Below are 15,242 nucleotides of genomic sequence, written 5' to 3'. Positions count from 1 at the left end.
CATATATATGTAATTTGAAACCAATATTTCTGTCTCTGTTCTGTCTGCAGAGAAAAACCTGGGTAATTTATTAAATACAACTGAACCAGTGACAACAGCTTCGACGGATGTTCCAACAGAAACTGAAAAAATTAAAACAGAAACAACAACTTCTGTGCAGAATACAAAAAGTTCTTCGAAAACAAACTCGGAATCTTTTACCAAAAAACCGAAAACGACGCTTGGCACCACTCCGCAATCTTTTCCGCCTTACACAAACATATCAAATGTGAAAGATCTATCAACGGACACTTCTGCTTCGAAACGTGTTACAGATAAACATTCCGTTACTAACACAGGTGAGATGAAATATTTATAAAAATCATCATTATAAATATTTAAATATCTTCATTATGAAGGAATTCTAGTTATATTTATAAGCGCAGGCGTGGCTGTGTGGTAAGAAGCTTGCTTTCCAGCCACAGAGTTCCGGGTTCAGTCCCACTGCGTCGCCTCGGACCGACCAAGGCCTTGTGTGTGGATTTGGTAGCCATAAACTGAAAGAAGCCCGCTGTGTGTGTGTGTGTATATATATATATATATATATATATATATATATTGGCTTATATATGTATTGGCTTAAGTTTTTCATTGTATGATTTGCCTAATAGTGGTTTTATCTCTAATTTAATTTAATATAATATATATGTGTGTGTGTGTGTGTGTAGGTAGGTAGATAGATAGATATAGATATATGATGTATGTGTTTGTCCACCCCACCCCACCAACAATCACTTGACAGCCGATGCTGGTGTGTTTACGTCCTCGTAACTTAGCGGTTCGGCAAAAGAGTTTGATAGACTAAGTACCAGGCTTACAAAGAATAAGTCCTGGAGTCGGTTTCTTCGGCTCAAAGGTGGTGTTCCAGCATGGCCGAAGTCAAATGACTGAAACAAGTAAAAGAATATATATATATATATATATTAGGTTGTAGGAAATGGATTTAGTCGGGTGTTTAAAGTTTGCTTCGCAGCCATGTGTTCTTGTCGGTAGAGTCGGGCGCAGCTGTTCAGGCGCTCGTCATTTGGCACGGCTTACTGGACATTCAGCTGCTGAATCTCCCGCAGAGCTACGTTAAGGGTCCCCTTGTATGTGGGAGTGCTCAGCCACTCGCACGTTAATTTCACGAGCAAACTTCCTCTGATTGGATCAACTGGAAACCTCATTATCATAACTGACCGAATGCCAGTTGCGTGTGTGCGTGTGTATCAAGCATGACTCTACATAAATGTATTTTATTCAAAGCTGTGTTGTCTGATAATAACATTTAGAAAAATTATGTGGCTATATTTTGATCTGTATGGGAGGACGCTGTGTTGTTATGAAGCAACGAAGATTATGGCAAGCTATGCTTAACATCGCACAAAACAATATTTTTTTCTTTTTTTTCTTTTTCTCATTTTTCGTTTGGTCAAACATTATTGCTGAAGAACCGGAAACCACAACGACCTCACCTCCGCATCAATATTCTACTTTATCTGACGGTTCCATTGATGGTAAGTAAAATTCTTGCAAGAGTACCTATTATATCTTAACATTTATATCTGTACAAACATGGCTGTGTGGGTAAGAAGTCTGCTTCCCAACCATGTAGTCTTGGGTTCAGTTCCTATGTGCTGCACCTTGGGCAAGGGTCTTCTATTATAACCCCAGGCCGACAAAAACATTATAAGTGGATTTGGTAGAAACTGACAGAAATTTCTCGTGTGTGTGTGTGTGTATATATATATATATATACACACACACACACACACATTTACATATATACAGACATATATAATGTGTGTGTGTTGTGTTCGTCCACCACCACTGCTTTGGTTTGTTTTGTTTACGTCCCTGCAACTTAGCGGTTCGACAAAAGAGACCTATAGAATAAGTACCAGACTTAAAAATAAGTACTGGAATCGATTTTTTCGACAATACCCTTCAAGGCGTGCTCCAGCATGGTCGCCGTTCAATGAGTGAAACAAATAAAAGGTAAAAGAAATTAAATCATATTTTAGCAATCACTTTATACATAAGGACGGGATATATATTGTATTGAAGATACGTAAAATATAAGCAATATGTATTGTATATAGGAACTGGATTGAATAGGAACTGTGTTGAGGTTAGTTATTCAGCTTGCAAGAATTTGAATAGAAGACAAATGCAAACAGTTAGCCAATAAAGATCATGCGACTGTCGAACTCGCGGGAACTATCCACCAGATGGTAACTACCTGGCAATGTTGATAGTATACAATGCCAAGGTTGAAAGAAAAATACATTGGGAAAACGGAACTCGCATTCAAAAACCGTTATTACAAGCACAAACATTCATTTATCAGTCCCAATAGAAAATGCGTGAGACAAGTCCTCACAAATTCATAATTACCTGGTCCATTGACCTTTGTTTGAGCGAAAAACTGAGAATTTTGATTCAATGCTTCCATAAAGACTTATTCACCCATTACACAGCAGAATGTTGTAGACTTGGAATGATTTATTGAAAGCAACGTTGTCCGTCTCGACATCAACAAACTTTTTTGGGTCGTATTTGGCTAACGTGCCATTTGTCTTTCATCTCTTTATTCATTAGCTATTTATCAGATTACGTTATTACGGTATCTCTTGACGGACCTCTTTCTCTCCCTCATTCTGTCACCTCTGGTGCGACGTAGGGTTCGGTTTTGTCTCATCCTTCTGCACATCATTAACCTACTTGCCCTTATATCAGACAATGCATACTCTTACGCAGAAGATTCTTCCCTGAAATTTCCATGCGACCGAGACACCACAAGCCCAAACTGCACTGATTCCATTAACAGCAACCTCGAAGGATCCTCCGACGGGAATACACCAATCCTGATTCTTTCAACTGCGAAAATAACAAACACAAAATCTATTCCTACCAAGAAAGCATAAACTGGCCATACCCCATTAAACAAGGACAACACACAACTAGAACTCTCTTCTCGTGGTCGCTCATGTGAAACCTCGCTGAAACCGAGGATCTCCCTAGGGAAATCACATCCTTAATATCGCTAGGACCGCATCCTTAAGACTGGCCTTTTTATAAATTTTCAGGGACAGAAAATATTCTGTTGTTAAATGCTTACATGAATGACCTGCTATGTGATATAAATATACAAAATAAGCTTTTTAAATTACAACTCAGTGGAGTTGTCACGAAGCTATTGAAATGGTTAATTACGCATCAGCGGTGACATTAATAATAACTGGAGCCAACAAAAAAACCTCTGCGCACTCTCTCGACCTTCTAGGAATAACAACCAAATTTCTTAAAATCACACCCTACCTTTTTAAAACAGGTACACATTGGACGCAAAGGTTGGTGGCCTAGTGGTTGGGATGGGATTTCGATTCCAGGACCGAGCGGTGCATCGTGTTCTTGAGCAAGACACTTCATTTCACGTTGCTCCTGTCCATTCAGCTGTAAATGGGTCACCATCCCTACAATAGATTGGTGTCCTGTTCTGGGGAATGTTGTGACCCCTGACGCTTATAGGCCATGGAAGCCGGGCAACGGGCCTCATGAGTCCTGGGGCACAAGACAGTGATGTGCAGCGATTGATGATGATACACTTGGACGAAGCATTTCTGGAATACTTTTGGAATACATCTGGTCAGCCTTGATCAGGCAGACCTTTGCATAATCAGAGCTAACAGGACGCAAAACAACAATAGCTTTATTTTTCTTTTCTACTACAGGTACAATGTTTGAGATTTTTTTAAAGGTGGGGGGAATCGATGACCTCGACCCCAGTGATCAACTGGTACTTATTTTATCGACCCCGAAAAGATGGAAGGTAAAGTCGATCTCAAAAGCATTTAAACTCAGAACGTAAATAGTTGTAAGGAATATAGACTGAGTAAACTGAAACAGTAACTTACGTCCACAGTAAAAAAAAAAATTTGCCATTTTATAAACGGAACGAATCGATCGTTCATCAGCGGAATAAAGAGAAGTCGAGAGCGACTGAGGGCGCGAGCGGGAAAAGTCTAGAGTTGACGACCACCTAAAACAGAGCGGACATCGAACGAATAGGAATACTCTGGCGCAAAATACACGTAACGAGACGCGACAATTCAGCGCTAGGTAATTCAGCGCAGAGCATCTTATTGGACAAAGGTAAAGGTTATTTTGGGGACGAAACTCAGTCTAAGTCTATTGAATCAAAATATTTTAAAATATTTAATATATTTGAAATATAAAATATTTTTTTTAAATACTAAAGCAATAAATATTAAACGGTGGATCAATTTTACTGATCCCCCTACTTTGAACCTGTAGTTAACTAGTTCAATTTTCATAGAAGATTCAAAAGGTGTAGTCATCGTTTCATATGTATTTATATATATGTTCATGTTTATTTGCTGGTGTTTGTTTCATGTATGCTCTTTGTTTACGTAGAGTTAATCTCTTCCATGACTGCTGTGTCCGCAGGTTGCATGTGTATGTGTTTTTGATATACAACCAACACCAGTAAAATGCAATAATGAATTACATATGTTACATGCGCTGAATTGTCTATGCTTTGAATTGTCAGGTGCTGAATTGTCGGTACTCCTACACATACATGCACACAACAGGATCCGATCATGAGAGTAACCATCATGACAATTTATGGACGGAGCGTGACCGGTCTACTCGTAGGTCTCCTCCCGGTTAGCTCGGCTTCAAGAAGCCGTCTTGCGATTCTTTCGTGCGCCATTCTAATCAAATGCCCAAAGTACCGGATCTGTGAGCTCGAAATACCAGCTCGATCTGGAAAGACCCCTGATCTACGAGATACGCATCCTGTTGATCCAGAGATCCTTCGATGGAACCCATTTCCGCCACTTCTATTCGCGATCGTACTCTATCGATTGTTACCCAACATAACGCTTGAATAAAAAGCTTCTTTAAAGAAGAGGTTTCTATTCTGACCTAATACGTTACGGCTCATAATTCCCCTTCGGGGATTAATTACCTATTAATGTCAAGCTCTAACAATAAAGGCTTATGTCATTCACTAATGAAATAACTATTTATCTTTATTAAAATATATAGATATTAGGAAACGTATTCTAGGTGTGTTTCGTATGGTTCGCTACCTGCTACGAAAAGCAATAAAATAAAGATTTATATAAACTACTACAAAACCTGGTTTTGTCTGAGAAACAATGGACACAGCTGGTGACCAAATTGTCGAACGCAAATCACAGTAAATGCTGCATGAATTTATCATTTCAAGCACAATAAACCACCATAAAAGAGAATAACATACAGACATCCCAACCGTGACAATAAGGTCGACATACTTTAATATAAATAACTATATATATATATATATATATATATAAATAGTAAATAATATATATATATATATACTAGCAGTATCGCCCGGCGTTGCTCGGGTTTGTTTCGACCCACTGGAATATGGGTTTTTTGAAAAGTAAAAATTTTGCATTATGTAGCTTGTTATTCTCTTCAAGTGAACATTTTTCTGGTTGAAATACACCGAAAAGTGGCGACACAGCAGTGAAAAAATCGTAAAAAATAGGGATTTTCATAGAAAATAAGCACGTTTTTGATGTAAATAATTTTTGGTGTTAACATGGTCCGATTTGAATTTTATCTTCTACGGGAGGAAGAGCAACCCTTCTTGTATCATACTCTCAATTTTGGTCAACTTGCGTCGCAGGGTCTCGGAGGAGATAGTGTTAGTTGAAGGCTACCAAACCTGCCGCACACAGACAACTTCAGCTTTATAGAGAGAGAGACAACACACACACATTAATACACATACATACACACACACACACACACACACATGTATGCATGTACGTATGTATGGATGTATGTATGTATATATGTACATGTGTCCACTTCTTGCCATATTTTTATCCTTCACTTCCTACACACACATACACTCACACACACACACACACATACACACGCACGCACGCACACATACACACACACACACACCTTCTTAGCTTACAATTTCTTTCTTTCAACAATTGACAACTGATGTACGCTCGCCAATGAATACTACCAAAAGTTAGCGACAGATCTCTGTTTCCTTTTTTTTTTTGAGGATTGGTTTAAGCATTAATAAGAGAAAGTAGCAGAATGTGTGTGGTAATAGCAGGAGTAAAGCATTTGAAATGAGAGAGGCAAATCGTAAAATATTGAGTTTTCTCGAATTTTTTCTGAATTGGGGGTGAAATTGAAAAAAATGTATATGCCATGACCCAATCGAATCTACTTCGAAAAATCATAGGTAAATTCCAATTGAAGAAATTCTATATTGTACAATTGTATTAAAAACTATGTGGGAGGCAGAGAAAATCTGCCTTTTATCATAAGAGATAAACTCTTCAGCGGTATTACGATCGAATCAAGAGTTTAACTGTGGTCTGTCTTTAACACTTAATTAGCATTACCTGCCACTCTTTGGATCTTTTGGGATCTTCTAAATACCAATACCTTTTATGTATATAGGTGCAGGCATGGCTGTGTAGTAAGAAGCTCGCTTCCCAACCACATGGTTCTGGGTTCAGTCCCACTGCGTCGCACCCCTTCAGCGAGTGTCTTCTATTACTGACACTTGCCCGAGGTGCGATGCAGTGGGACTGAACCCAGAACCACGTGTTTGGGGAGCAAATTTCTTACCACACATCCCCACACGAATCACACCAGCAGCAGCTCCGCGCATGCGCATTCGTTGAATATTCAACCCAAATGGACGAGCACAGAATTGGGCACAAAGACTGTTGGGACAGAATGTCTGTCAGCATTGCGCGTCCGTTATGTGACCTTTGGTGCTGTGAAGCCGTAGCCTGGGTTTGGGCCGCGCTGCGTGGCATCCATATTGGGCGTCCCTTCGTTACACGCAACGTTGCTTCGCCTGCAGCAAACACACGTAAAATGGCCGCTCTCTCCGGCCCTGCCCCCCCCCCACCCGCACACACATCCCACTCTACGCCATTTTTATCATGAATTTACCATTTGTGTGTGCGTGGATAGATAGATAGATAGATAGATAGATAGGTAGATAGATAGGTAGATTGTCGTCGTCGTTTAACGTCCACTTTCCATGCTGGCATGGGTTGGACGGTTCGACTGGGGTCTGGGAAGCCAGAGGGCTGCACCAGGCTCCAATTTGATTTGGCAAGGTTTCTACAGCTGGATGCCCTTCCTAACGCCAACCACTCTGAGGGTATATTGGGTGCGTTTACGTGCCACCGCCAAGGAAGCCAGTCAGGTAGCACTGACATCGGTCACGCTCGAATGGTGTTTTTACGTGCCACCGGTACATGTGCCAGTCAGACGGCACTTGCATCGCTCATGCTCGAATTCTGCTTTTTGCGTGCCATTGGCACGGGTGCCAGTCAGGTGGCACTGGCATTGGCTACAACAACGATTTCACTCGGATACAGCGGGTAAACAACCACATGCCTGCGGGACACCACTTTATACAGTCATGTGACCCAGACTGCACTGATCGATGCAACACAATCGGACGCATAACATCCCACCCATAAAAGAACAGACGCAGGACGGGCCGAAACGATCGTCGTACTGAATAAAGACTGGCACCAAATTTCTTTTCCGTTTCCTTCTTCAATTATTATTATCCCGACTAACGCTGCGGAAAAATATATCCCAACCGTGGATGACACCAGGTAGCCCAAAATGTGAACGTGCTTTACTCAACATACTAATTGACATATACCCATTAGTGCAAAAAATTACATGTATGTATGTTTCTTCTATTTTTTAATTATTATAAATCTTCCACTGAGGAGGAAACCGGTTTCCAACAAAGACACAAAGCTCCATCTTTGGGATGTTGTTAACACAGACAAATTCACATTCGGAACTTAAGTAAAGTCTTGCATATTTTTATTGTTCCACTCACAGATTGCACTTGTAATGTACGAATTAGCTGGTCGATTTCTCTTCCTGAAAATCCCAGTTTATCCAGATTCTCTTTTAAGCATTTACTAACAAAACCTAGTGCTCCAATTATTATTGGTATGAATATGAATTCATAGTCTGGATATAGAAGCTGGAGGTTTCAAAGCAGTTGTCCATAGATATCATCTTTTTCTTTTATTTTCAAAGAGTTACTGATATCTGCAGGGCAGCTGACCTCTGTAATGGTACATACCTTTGCCCTCTGTCCCAAACAACAATATCCGGCCTGTTATGTTTACGTTTGGCAGAAGTTTTGATGGGAATATTCCACCAGTATTCCTTGAGTTGGTGTTTATGAATGTATTCCATAACAGAGGGATTTTCTAAGTTTATTTCAGGACAGTCTTTTTTGCGGATGGTATTGTAAATTGTTTTAGCGACAACATCGTGCCGCGTAGGGCGGTGGTACTATGACGACATTTTAGGACAGCCGCTAATCACATGCGCGATGTCTTCCTCAGAAACATGACATAGCCTACACATGCGGTTGCACCTTGGGATTGCAAGAGCGACTCTGTCCCTCTTGTTCACCAGGTGCTTTGTAGCAATCTCCTGTTCCTGGATTGCAAATGCATAGCCCTCAAAGTGTGATGTGATGTAGTGATCTTGTGTCCAAGAGAGGCTGCGCTTCGTGTCAATTCTACTGTCTTCTTCATTTATGTATGTATGTATGTATGTTTGTATGTATGTGTTGCGTGTGTGTGTGTGTGCGTGCGTGCGTTTGCGTGCGTGTGTGTGTGATCCCGATGAATATGTTATTTTGCGCGATTTTCTCACGTGTGAAATGTGATTGGGGACGAAGAAATGAAGGTAGGAGTCGCCGTTCGCTAATTCTGTGTATTTCACAGCATTACGCGGCTGTGCGAAAACAGAAGATACAATGGAAAAGACGAAAAAAAAAAACTGTTTGCTGACACAAAAAGTAAAATGAATCTTTATTTACTAAAGAAATAATATCTTTGTTCAGGTTGCCGCAGTTGGGTGTGGCATACAAATTTTTACCGTAACAAGGAACAAATAAAAAAGAAACGTTACTATTATCACGTCTAAAGTTACATATGTTCAGTTAACAATAAAAAGATTTGGATTTTCGTAAATATCTCTCATTCATTCGCTATAATAATAATAAAAAATCCTGTTTTATTTATTGTTGACATAAATTCAAGGCCCAGCTACTTTGCAAATAGTCTTCAATCTGATTCAGATACATGTAAAAATAAAACATGAATGATGTCTCTCAGAAGGCGAAAGAAAAAGATCAAATTAGATGGTCGATGTAATGGGTTCGATATCTTACTGAATTGAAAGATTTTTTTTTCTTTTTCTTTTTATCGTTGATAAAGTAAGTACGGATAATTAATATACAAATTGATATCCTGAAGTTCTTTGGGGTTTTTTTTTGCGGGGGGGGGGGTCTATGATTCCGTGAAGTCTCCGTTTGGAAGACTTACCTTTTCCTTCCCTAAGTTGTATATTATTTTGTCTTTTACCTATTTCAGTGATTGGACTGTGAGTATGATCACACAAAGCTAAAGAAACAGCTTGTTTATACATACATACATACATACATACATACATACATATATATAAATATATATAAGTTCAGTAAAATTTAGATTCAGTTGAATATGGTACTTAAGTTGAAGGCACCAGAATTTGGTCTGGTATTATCCATATAAATCAAATGGGGTGATTATAATCAAAATAAGCAACAAGGATATACAGAGGTATATCTGGATATCCCTGTTGCTTATTTTGTTTATATATATATATCACCGTGATCACCGTGACCGACCAGGCTATCAGATGTTGCTACACATCGCTGGTCACAATGCGCTTCGCATTGTTTTTTTAGCCTTCAAATGACGCCACCCCGCTGGTTAAGCAAGCAGGCCGATATATATACTTTTATTTGTTTCAGTCATTTGACTACGGCCATGTTGGAGCACTGCCTTTAGTCGAACAAATTGACCCAGAACTTATTCTTTGTAAGCCTAGTACTTATTTTATCGGTCTCTTCTGCCGAACTGCTGTGTTGGTTGTCAAGTGATAGTGGGGGCGGGGAGGACAAACACACACACACACACACACACACACACACACACACACACACAGCATTACATGTTGAAGGCTATGCGTTTGCAGTCCAAGAACGGGAGATTGCTACTAAATATCTAATCAACAATAGAGACAGTGAAACCCTTGGACTCCTAAGATGCAACCGAAAATGTAGATTATGTCATATTTCCACGGAAGATATCACACACGTGATTTGCAGATGCCCAAAAATGACATCAAAGTACTACGGCCCTATGCGACATGACATTGTCGCAAAAACAATACCATTTGGGAAAATGATTGACCTGGAATAATAACTGAAAAAAGCTCTGTTACTGAATACGTATGCAAATACCAGCAGAAGGAATACTGGTGGAACATTCTCATCAAAACATGTCGAGTGTAAGCATATCAGGTCAAATATTGTCGTCTGGAACAGACAAGAAAATGTATGTACCGTCATAGAGGTCAGCTGTCTTGCTGATGTGTGAATGTCTCTTTGATTTTCAAAGAGAAAGAAGAAAAAACTATGGAAAACTGCTTCGAAACCTCAAGCTTTTATATCATCCGGATTACAATTTTACATTTATACCAATAATAATAATAGGAACACTTGGTTTTGTGAGTAAATGCCGAACTGTCCGTCTGGATAAGCTTGGATTTTCAGGAAAAGAAATCAACCAACTGATTCGCATATTACAAATACAGTCTGTAAGCAGAACAGTAAAACTGTGCAAGACTTTTCTCAAGTTTAAAATGTGACATTGATTCTCTTATCTTCATTCCAAAGACCCCAGTACGCAACTGGTACTTAATTTATCGACACCGAAAGGATGAAAGGCAAAGTCGACCTCGGCGGATTACAATGCTTTGAAATTGCTGTTAATATAAAATATTTTAAACTGATGTTGGTATGAAAAGCATTTCAAATTGATGTTTGTGTGCAATATTTTAAACAGGAATAGATGTTTGTTTAAATTATTTTATATTGACGATTGTATGAAGAATTTCACTGATTTTTGTATAAAGTATTCTAAATTTATGTTTGTGTTATTTTAAAGTGTTTTAAATTCGTACAGGCTGTTCAAAAAGTCTCTCCGCAGTGAATTTTTTTTCATCCTGCGCATGCGCAACCTGGCTCTCACTGCATGGGCGGCCGGGTGTTGGCCATTGTCCCTCAGTCATTGTGTCCCTTCAGCGTGTCGACATGCTAACCATTGAAGAACTACGTTTTTAGTTGAATGCGTGTTTCGTGCCGGAAACAAATACACAGAGAGTTCAGTGAAACCTTTCCAAATCCTGTTGTTCCACATCGGGACACTCTGTGCGGGGATTTGATAAGAAAATTTAGAGACACAGGAGGCTCAGTGGAAGATGGCAGCAAGAAGCGGTAAGCCTACTGTTCCTTCAGACGAAACCCTCTCCAATATTTCTGATAAACTGTTGGCAAGCCCGTCAAAGTCCTTACGCAAATTGTCACAGGAAACGGAAATCAGCCCAGGAAGTGCTCACACGGCAGTAAAAGAGAAATTAAATTTTATGTATTGAAAACGAAGCAAGACACTTTCAACACCTCTTATGAAGTATTTTTAAAGTCTAATATATTCTTTTGTAGCTTTATACCATCTTATAAGTATTTATTTTGCAATACTTACTGCGGAGAGACTTTTTGAACACCCTGTACTTGCATAAAGTACGATATTTGAAAAGGACGGTTGCACAAACGTTGTACTTTGTACAGGTAACAAGTTTAATATGTTTAACAGGTAAAACTAATTATATACACATCAATTTAAAATCCTTTATGCAAACATCAAACGTTCCAAATAACATAGATAGATTTGAAATCCTTTGAAATCCTTAACGAAATTATTTTACTCAAACATCAAATTAAAATGCTATATAGGCGTAGGAGTGGCTGTGTGGTAAGTAGATTGTTTACCAACTACATGGTTCCGGGTTCAGTCCCACTGCGTGGTACCTTGGGCAAGTGTCTTCTACTGTAGCCTCGGGCCGACCAATGCCTTGTGAGTGGATTTGGTAGACGGAAACTGAAAGAAGCCTGTCGTATATATGTTTATATATATATATGTATGTGTGTGTGTCTGTGTTTGTCTCCCTAGCATTGCTTGACAACCGATGGTGGTGTGTTTACGTCCTCGTCACTTAGCGGTTCGGCAAAGGAGACCGATAGAATAAGTACTAGGCTTACAAAGACTAAGTCCCGGGGTCGATTTGCTCGACTAAAGGCGGTGCTCCAGCATGGCCGCAGTCAAATGACTGAAACAGGTAAAAGAGAGTATACAAACTGGTTTCTGTTTGAAAGGCATTGCATCAGTCGGGCAAATATCGATACTTTATACAGACAAATTTGAAATGTTTTCCACAAAACCTCAACTAAAAACATATGGATGTTTCGAACAAATACATAGATACTGTGAAACAGAAGTTCAGTGAAACTTTTCCACTTATATTGTATAAGCCTGTCTAGTTGGCAGGGAGATAGCAAACTCAAAGGTACGCCACGGCCCCAGGTGTTACTAAATTCTACTACCATTTAGATTGTCCTTCTTCTGTTTATACCATTGCACCGCCCTCAATTTGGGACACAGATTGATAGCATCAACATTCAATAAAATTTATTTTATGGAGCCTCGGGAGGATGAAAGGCTCTTACAGAGATTTGAACACCGAAATATAAAGCAACACAACTAATTGTCACTGGGTGTTCTATCTGTCGCTCCACCATTTCTACAAGTTTACCAATCATCCACATATCTACCAATCTGACACACATTTACCATTCTACCACCATCGTATCGTAGTCAATGGTAAATGTGGTTTCTGTTGTTCTTATTGCTGAAACGGATATCTACATTTCGTTTTATTTATCATTATTTTTTTCCTCCCATAGCCGATGGAAGTGGAATGGCTGAAGACCCTATTATATAAAGTTGACCTTTTGGGGCTCAAAAAACAAGTAAGGCAAGTATAATTTACAATTTTTTTTTTCGAACAGGAAGATACTTAGCCTAGTGGTTACAGCTTTTGGCTCATGAACATAAAGTTGTGAGTTCAAATCCTGCACTGAGTGGCCAAGAATTTGAGCTGTAAAAAGCATTATACAAGAGTTGCCCATTCTATTATCACTATTCCCTTCTGTCCTTATAAGCCAGTAGTTCTCAACCGGGATCCATATAAGCTCTTTGAGGGTCCACACAGGCAAAACAGTAAATTGGGGATCCACTGTTATATTTTAAGGGTGAACAATTTTGCTTTAGCTGTGATGTCATGCCACTGGGGCCACTAATGGTTCAGTTAGATTCACAGACTATATCTCCTCGCGTGGTTTAGTGGTTAGATTATTAGGACTACGATCATAAGGTTGTGAGTTCGATTCTCAGCCACGCATTGTGTCCTTGAGCAAGACACTTTATTTCTCTGCTGGCAAAAAATGAGTTGTACCTGTATTTCAAAGGGCCACCCTTGACACATCTTGTGTCATGCTGAATCTCCCTGAAAATTACGTTGAGAGTACGCGTGTCTGTGGAATGCTCAGCCACTTGTATGTTAATTCTACGAGTAGGATGTTCCGTTGGCCAAATCAACTGGAGCCCACGGCATTGTAACCAATGGTTTGCCAGTTTACTCACCTTCACACGTCTCTTGTAATTCCATGTTTTTTTATGCCAAACAATTAAATGAAATTCATCTTTCATTCTCTCTCTTTTGAAATGCGAAAACGAAACGAAATGTGTTCCTGGAACCACTAATTCCATCGCTCATTTGTTCCATTGCTTGCCTTTCTGGATCTGTTTTCTTTCCTTTCTCTTTTCTATCTTTTTTACTTGTTTCAATCATTAGACTGCGGCCATGCTGGGGCAACACCTTTTTCAATTTTTTGTCAAATGAATCGATCCCCATACTTGCTGTCTTTTAAATCTGGTACTTATTATATTGGTTTCTTTTGCTGAACCACTAAGTTACGGGGTATGTAAACACACCAGTACCGGTTGTCAAGCCGTGGACACACACACACTTATTTCTTTCAGTTTCCGTCTATCAAACCCACTCACAGGCTTTAGTCGGCCCGAAGACACCGGCCCAAAATGCTACGCATTGGGATTGAACCTAGAACCACATGGTTAGGAAACAAACTTCTTACCACACAGCCATGCCTGTGCCTACTGTAGGAAATCTGCCGGTGAGTATTTCCTGAAATCAATGTGGCTTTTGTTGTGATTGTGAAGGCCAAGACGCTGACAGAACCCTTAGCGTGTCGGACGAAATGCTGAATGGAATTTCATCCGGCTTTTTTTAATATTCTGAGCTCAAATCCCGCTCATGCTGACTTTGCCTTTCATCCTTTCAGGGTCGGTAAATCAAAGTACCAGTGACGTACTGGGGTCAGTGTAATTGATTAATCCTTCCCCAAATGCTGGCCTTGCACAAAAAATTGAAACCATTATGATTGTTAAAGCAGTGAGCTGGCAGGATCATTAGCATACCAGACAAACTGCAAAGTGGCATTTCGTCCATCTCAACATTCTGAGTTCAAATTCCGCCGAGGTCGATTTTGTCTTTCATCCATTCGGGGTCAATGAAATAAGGACCAGATGAGCACTGAGGTCAATGTGACTTAACTCCGCACTCGGTATTGCTGGCCTTGTGCCAAAATTTGAAATTATTACGATTATGAGTGCTTTTGTTTATAGCTTTGACACTGTTTAGACACCCTTTAAAATGATCTCTTCAGGTTTTCCATATCGTTTTGTTAAAAGTTATTTCAACAGAAATTATAACCGACACTAATTTTTTTGCTGCAACATTTCATATCAAGACGTCAGATGTAAACAAACATCTGATGTCTTGATACGAAACGTTGCAGCAAAAAAAATCAGTGCTGGTTATAATTTCTACTGAAATAACTTTAACAAAATAATGAAAAAGAAGAACACTGCTAACACAGTAGAATGTGGTGTCGACTTATAAAAACATTTAATGTAATTTATGGTTGCATAACGAAATACCATAAATCATTAAGATTTTCTATAAAATTTAGAGCCTGCACTGAAAGTTACGTTTCGTATAGGAATACGTCTATATAAACAATGTGATCAAAGATAGAAAAATAAGTAATTTGCATGTTTCAGGAGTGTTGACTTAGAAACCTT

General features: G+C 39.4%; 1 protein-coding gene across 2 annotated transcripts in view; it reads left to right on the top strand.

Annotated features, from left to right (window-relative positions):
• LOC115214530 overlaps window positions 1-15,242 on the top strand; it is a 33,069-nt gene that overhangs the window by 15,674 nt on the left and 2,153 nt on the right. The window contains exons 3-5 of one of the 2 annotated variants that reach the window (XM_029783732.2): window positions 51-338; window positions 1,470-1,535; window positions 12,983-13,048. In XM_029783732.2, coding sequence (XP_029639592.1) covers window positions 51-338; window positions 1,470-1,535; window positions 12,983-13,020 — 392 coding nt within the window. In that variant the 3' untranslated portion in view covers window positions 13,021-13,048. Of the gene's footprint in view, window positions 1-50; window positions 339-1,469; window positions 1,536-12,982; window positions 13,054-15,242 lie in introns of both variants that reach the window. The other variant, XM_029783731.2, reaches the window with a different exon arrangement.

The sequence above is a fragment of the Octopus sinensis genome, linkage group LG7 (genome assembly GCF_006345805.1).
Source record: "Octopus sinensis linkage group LG7, ASM634580v1, whole genome shotgun sequence".
NCBI lineage: Eukaryota > Metazoa > Mollusca > Cephalopoda > Octopoda > Octopodidae > Octopus > Octopus sinensis.
The sequence above is the reverse complement of the archived record's forward strand: the minus strand, read 5'-3'. Positions and strand labels throughout refer to the sequence as shown.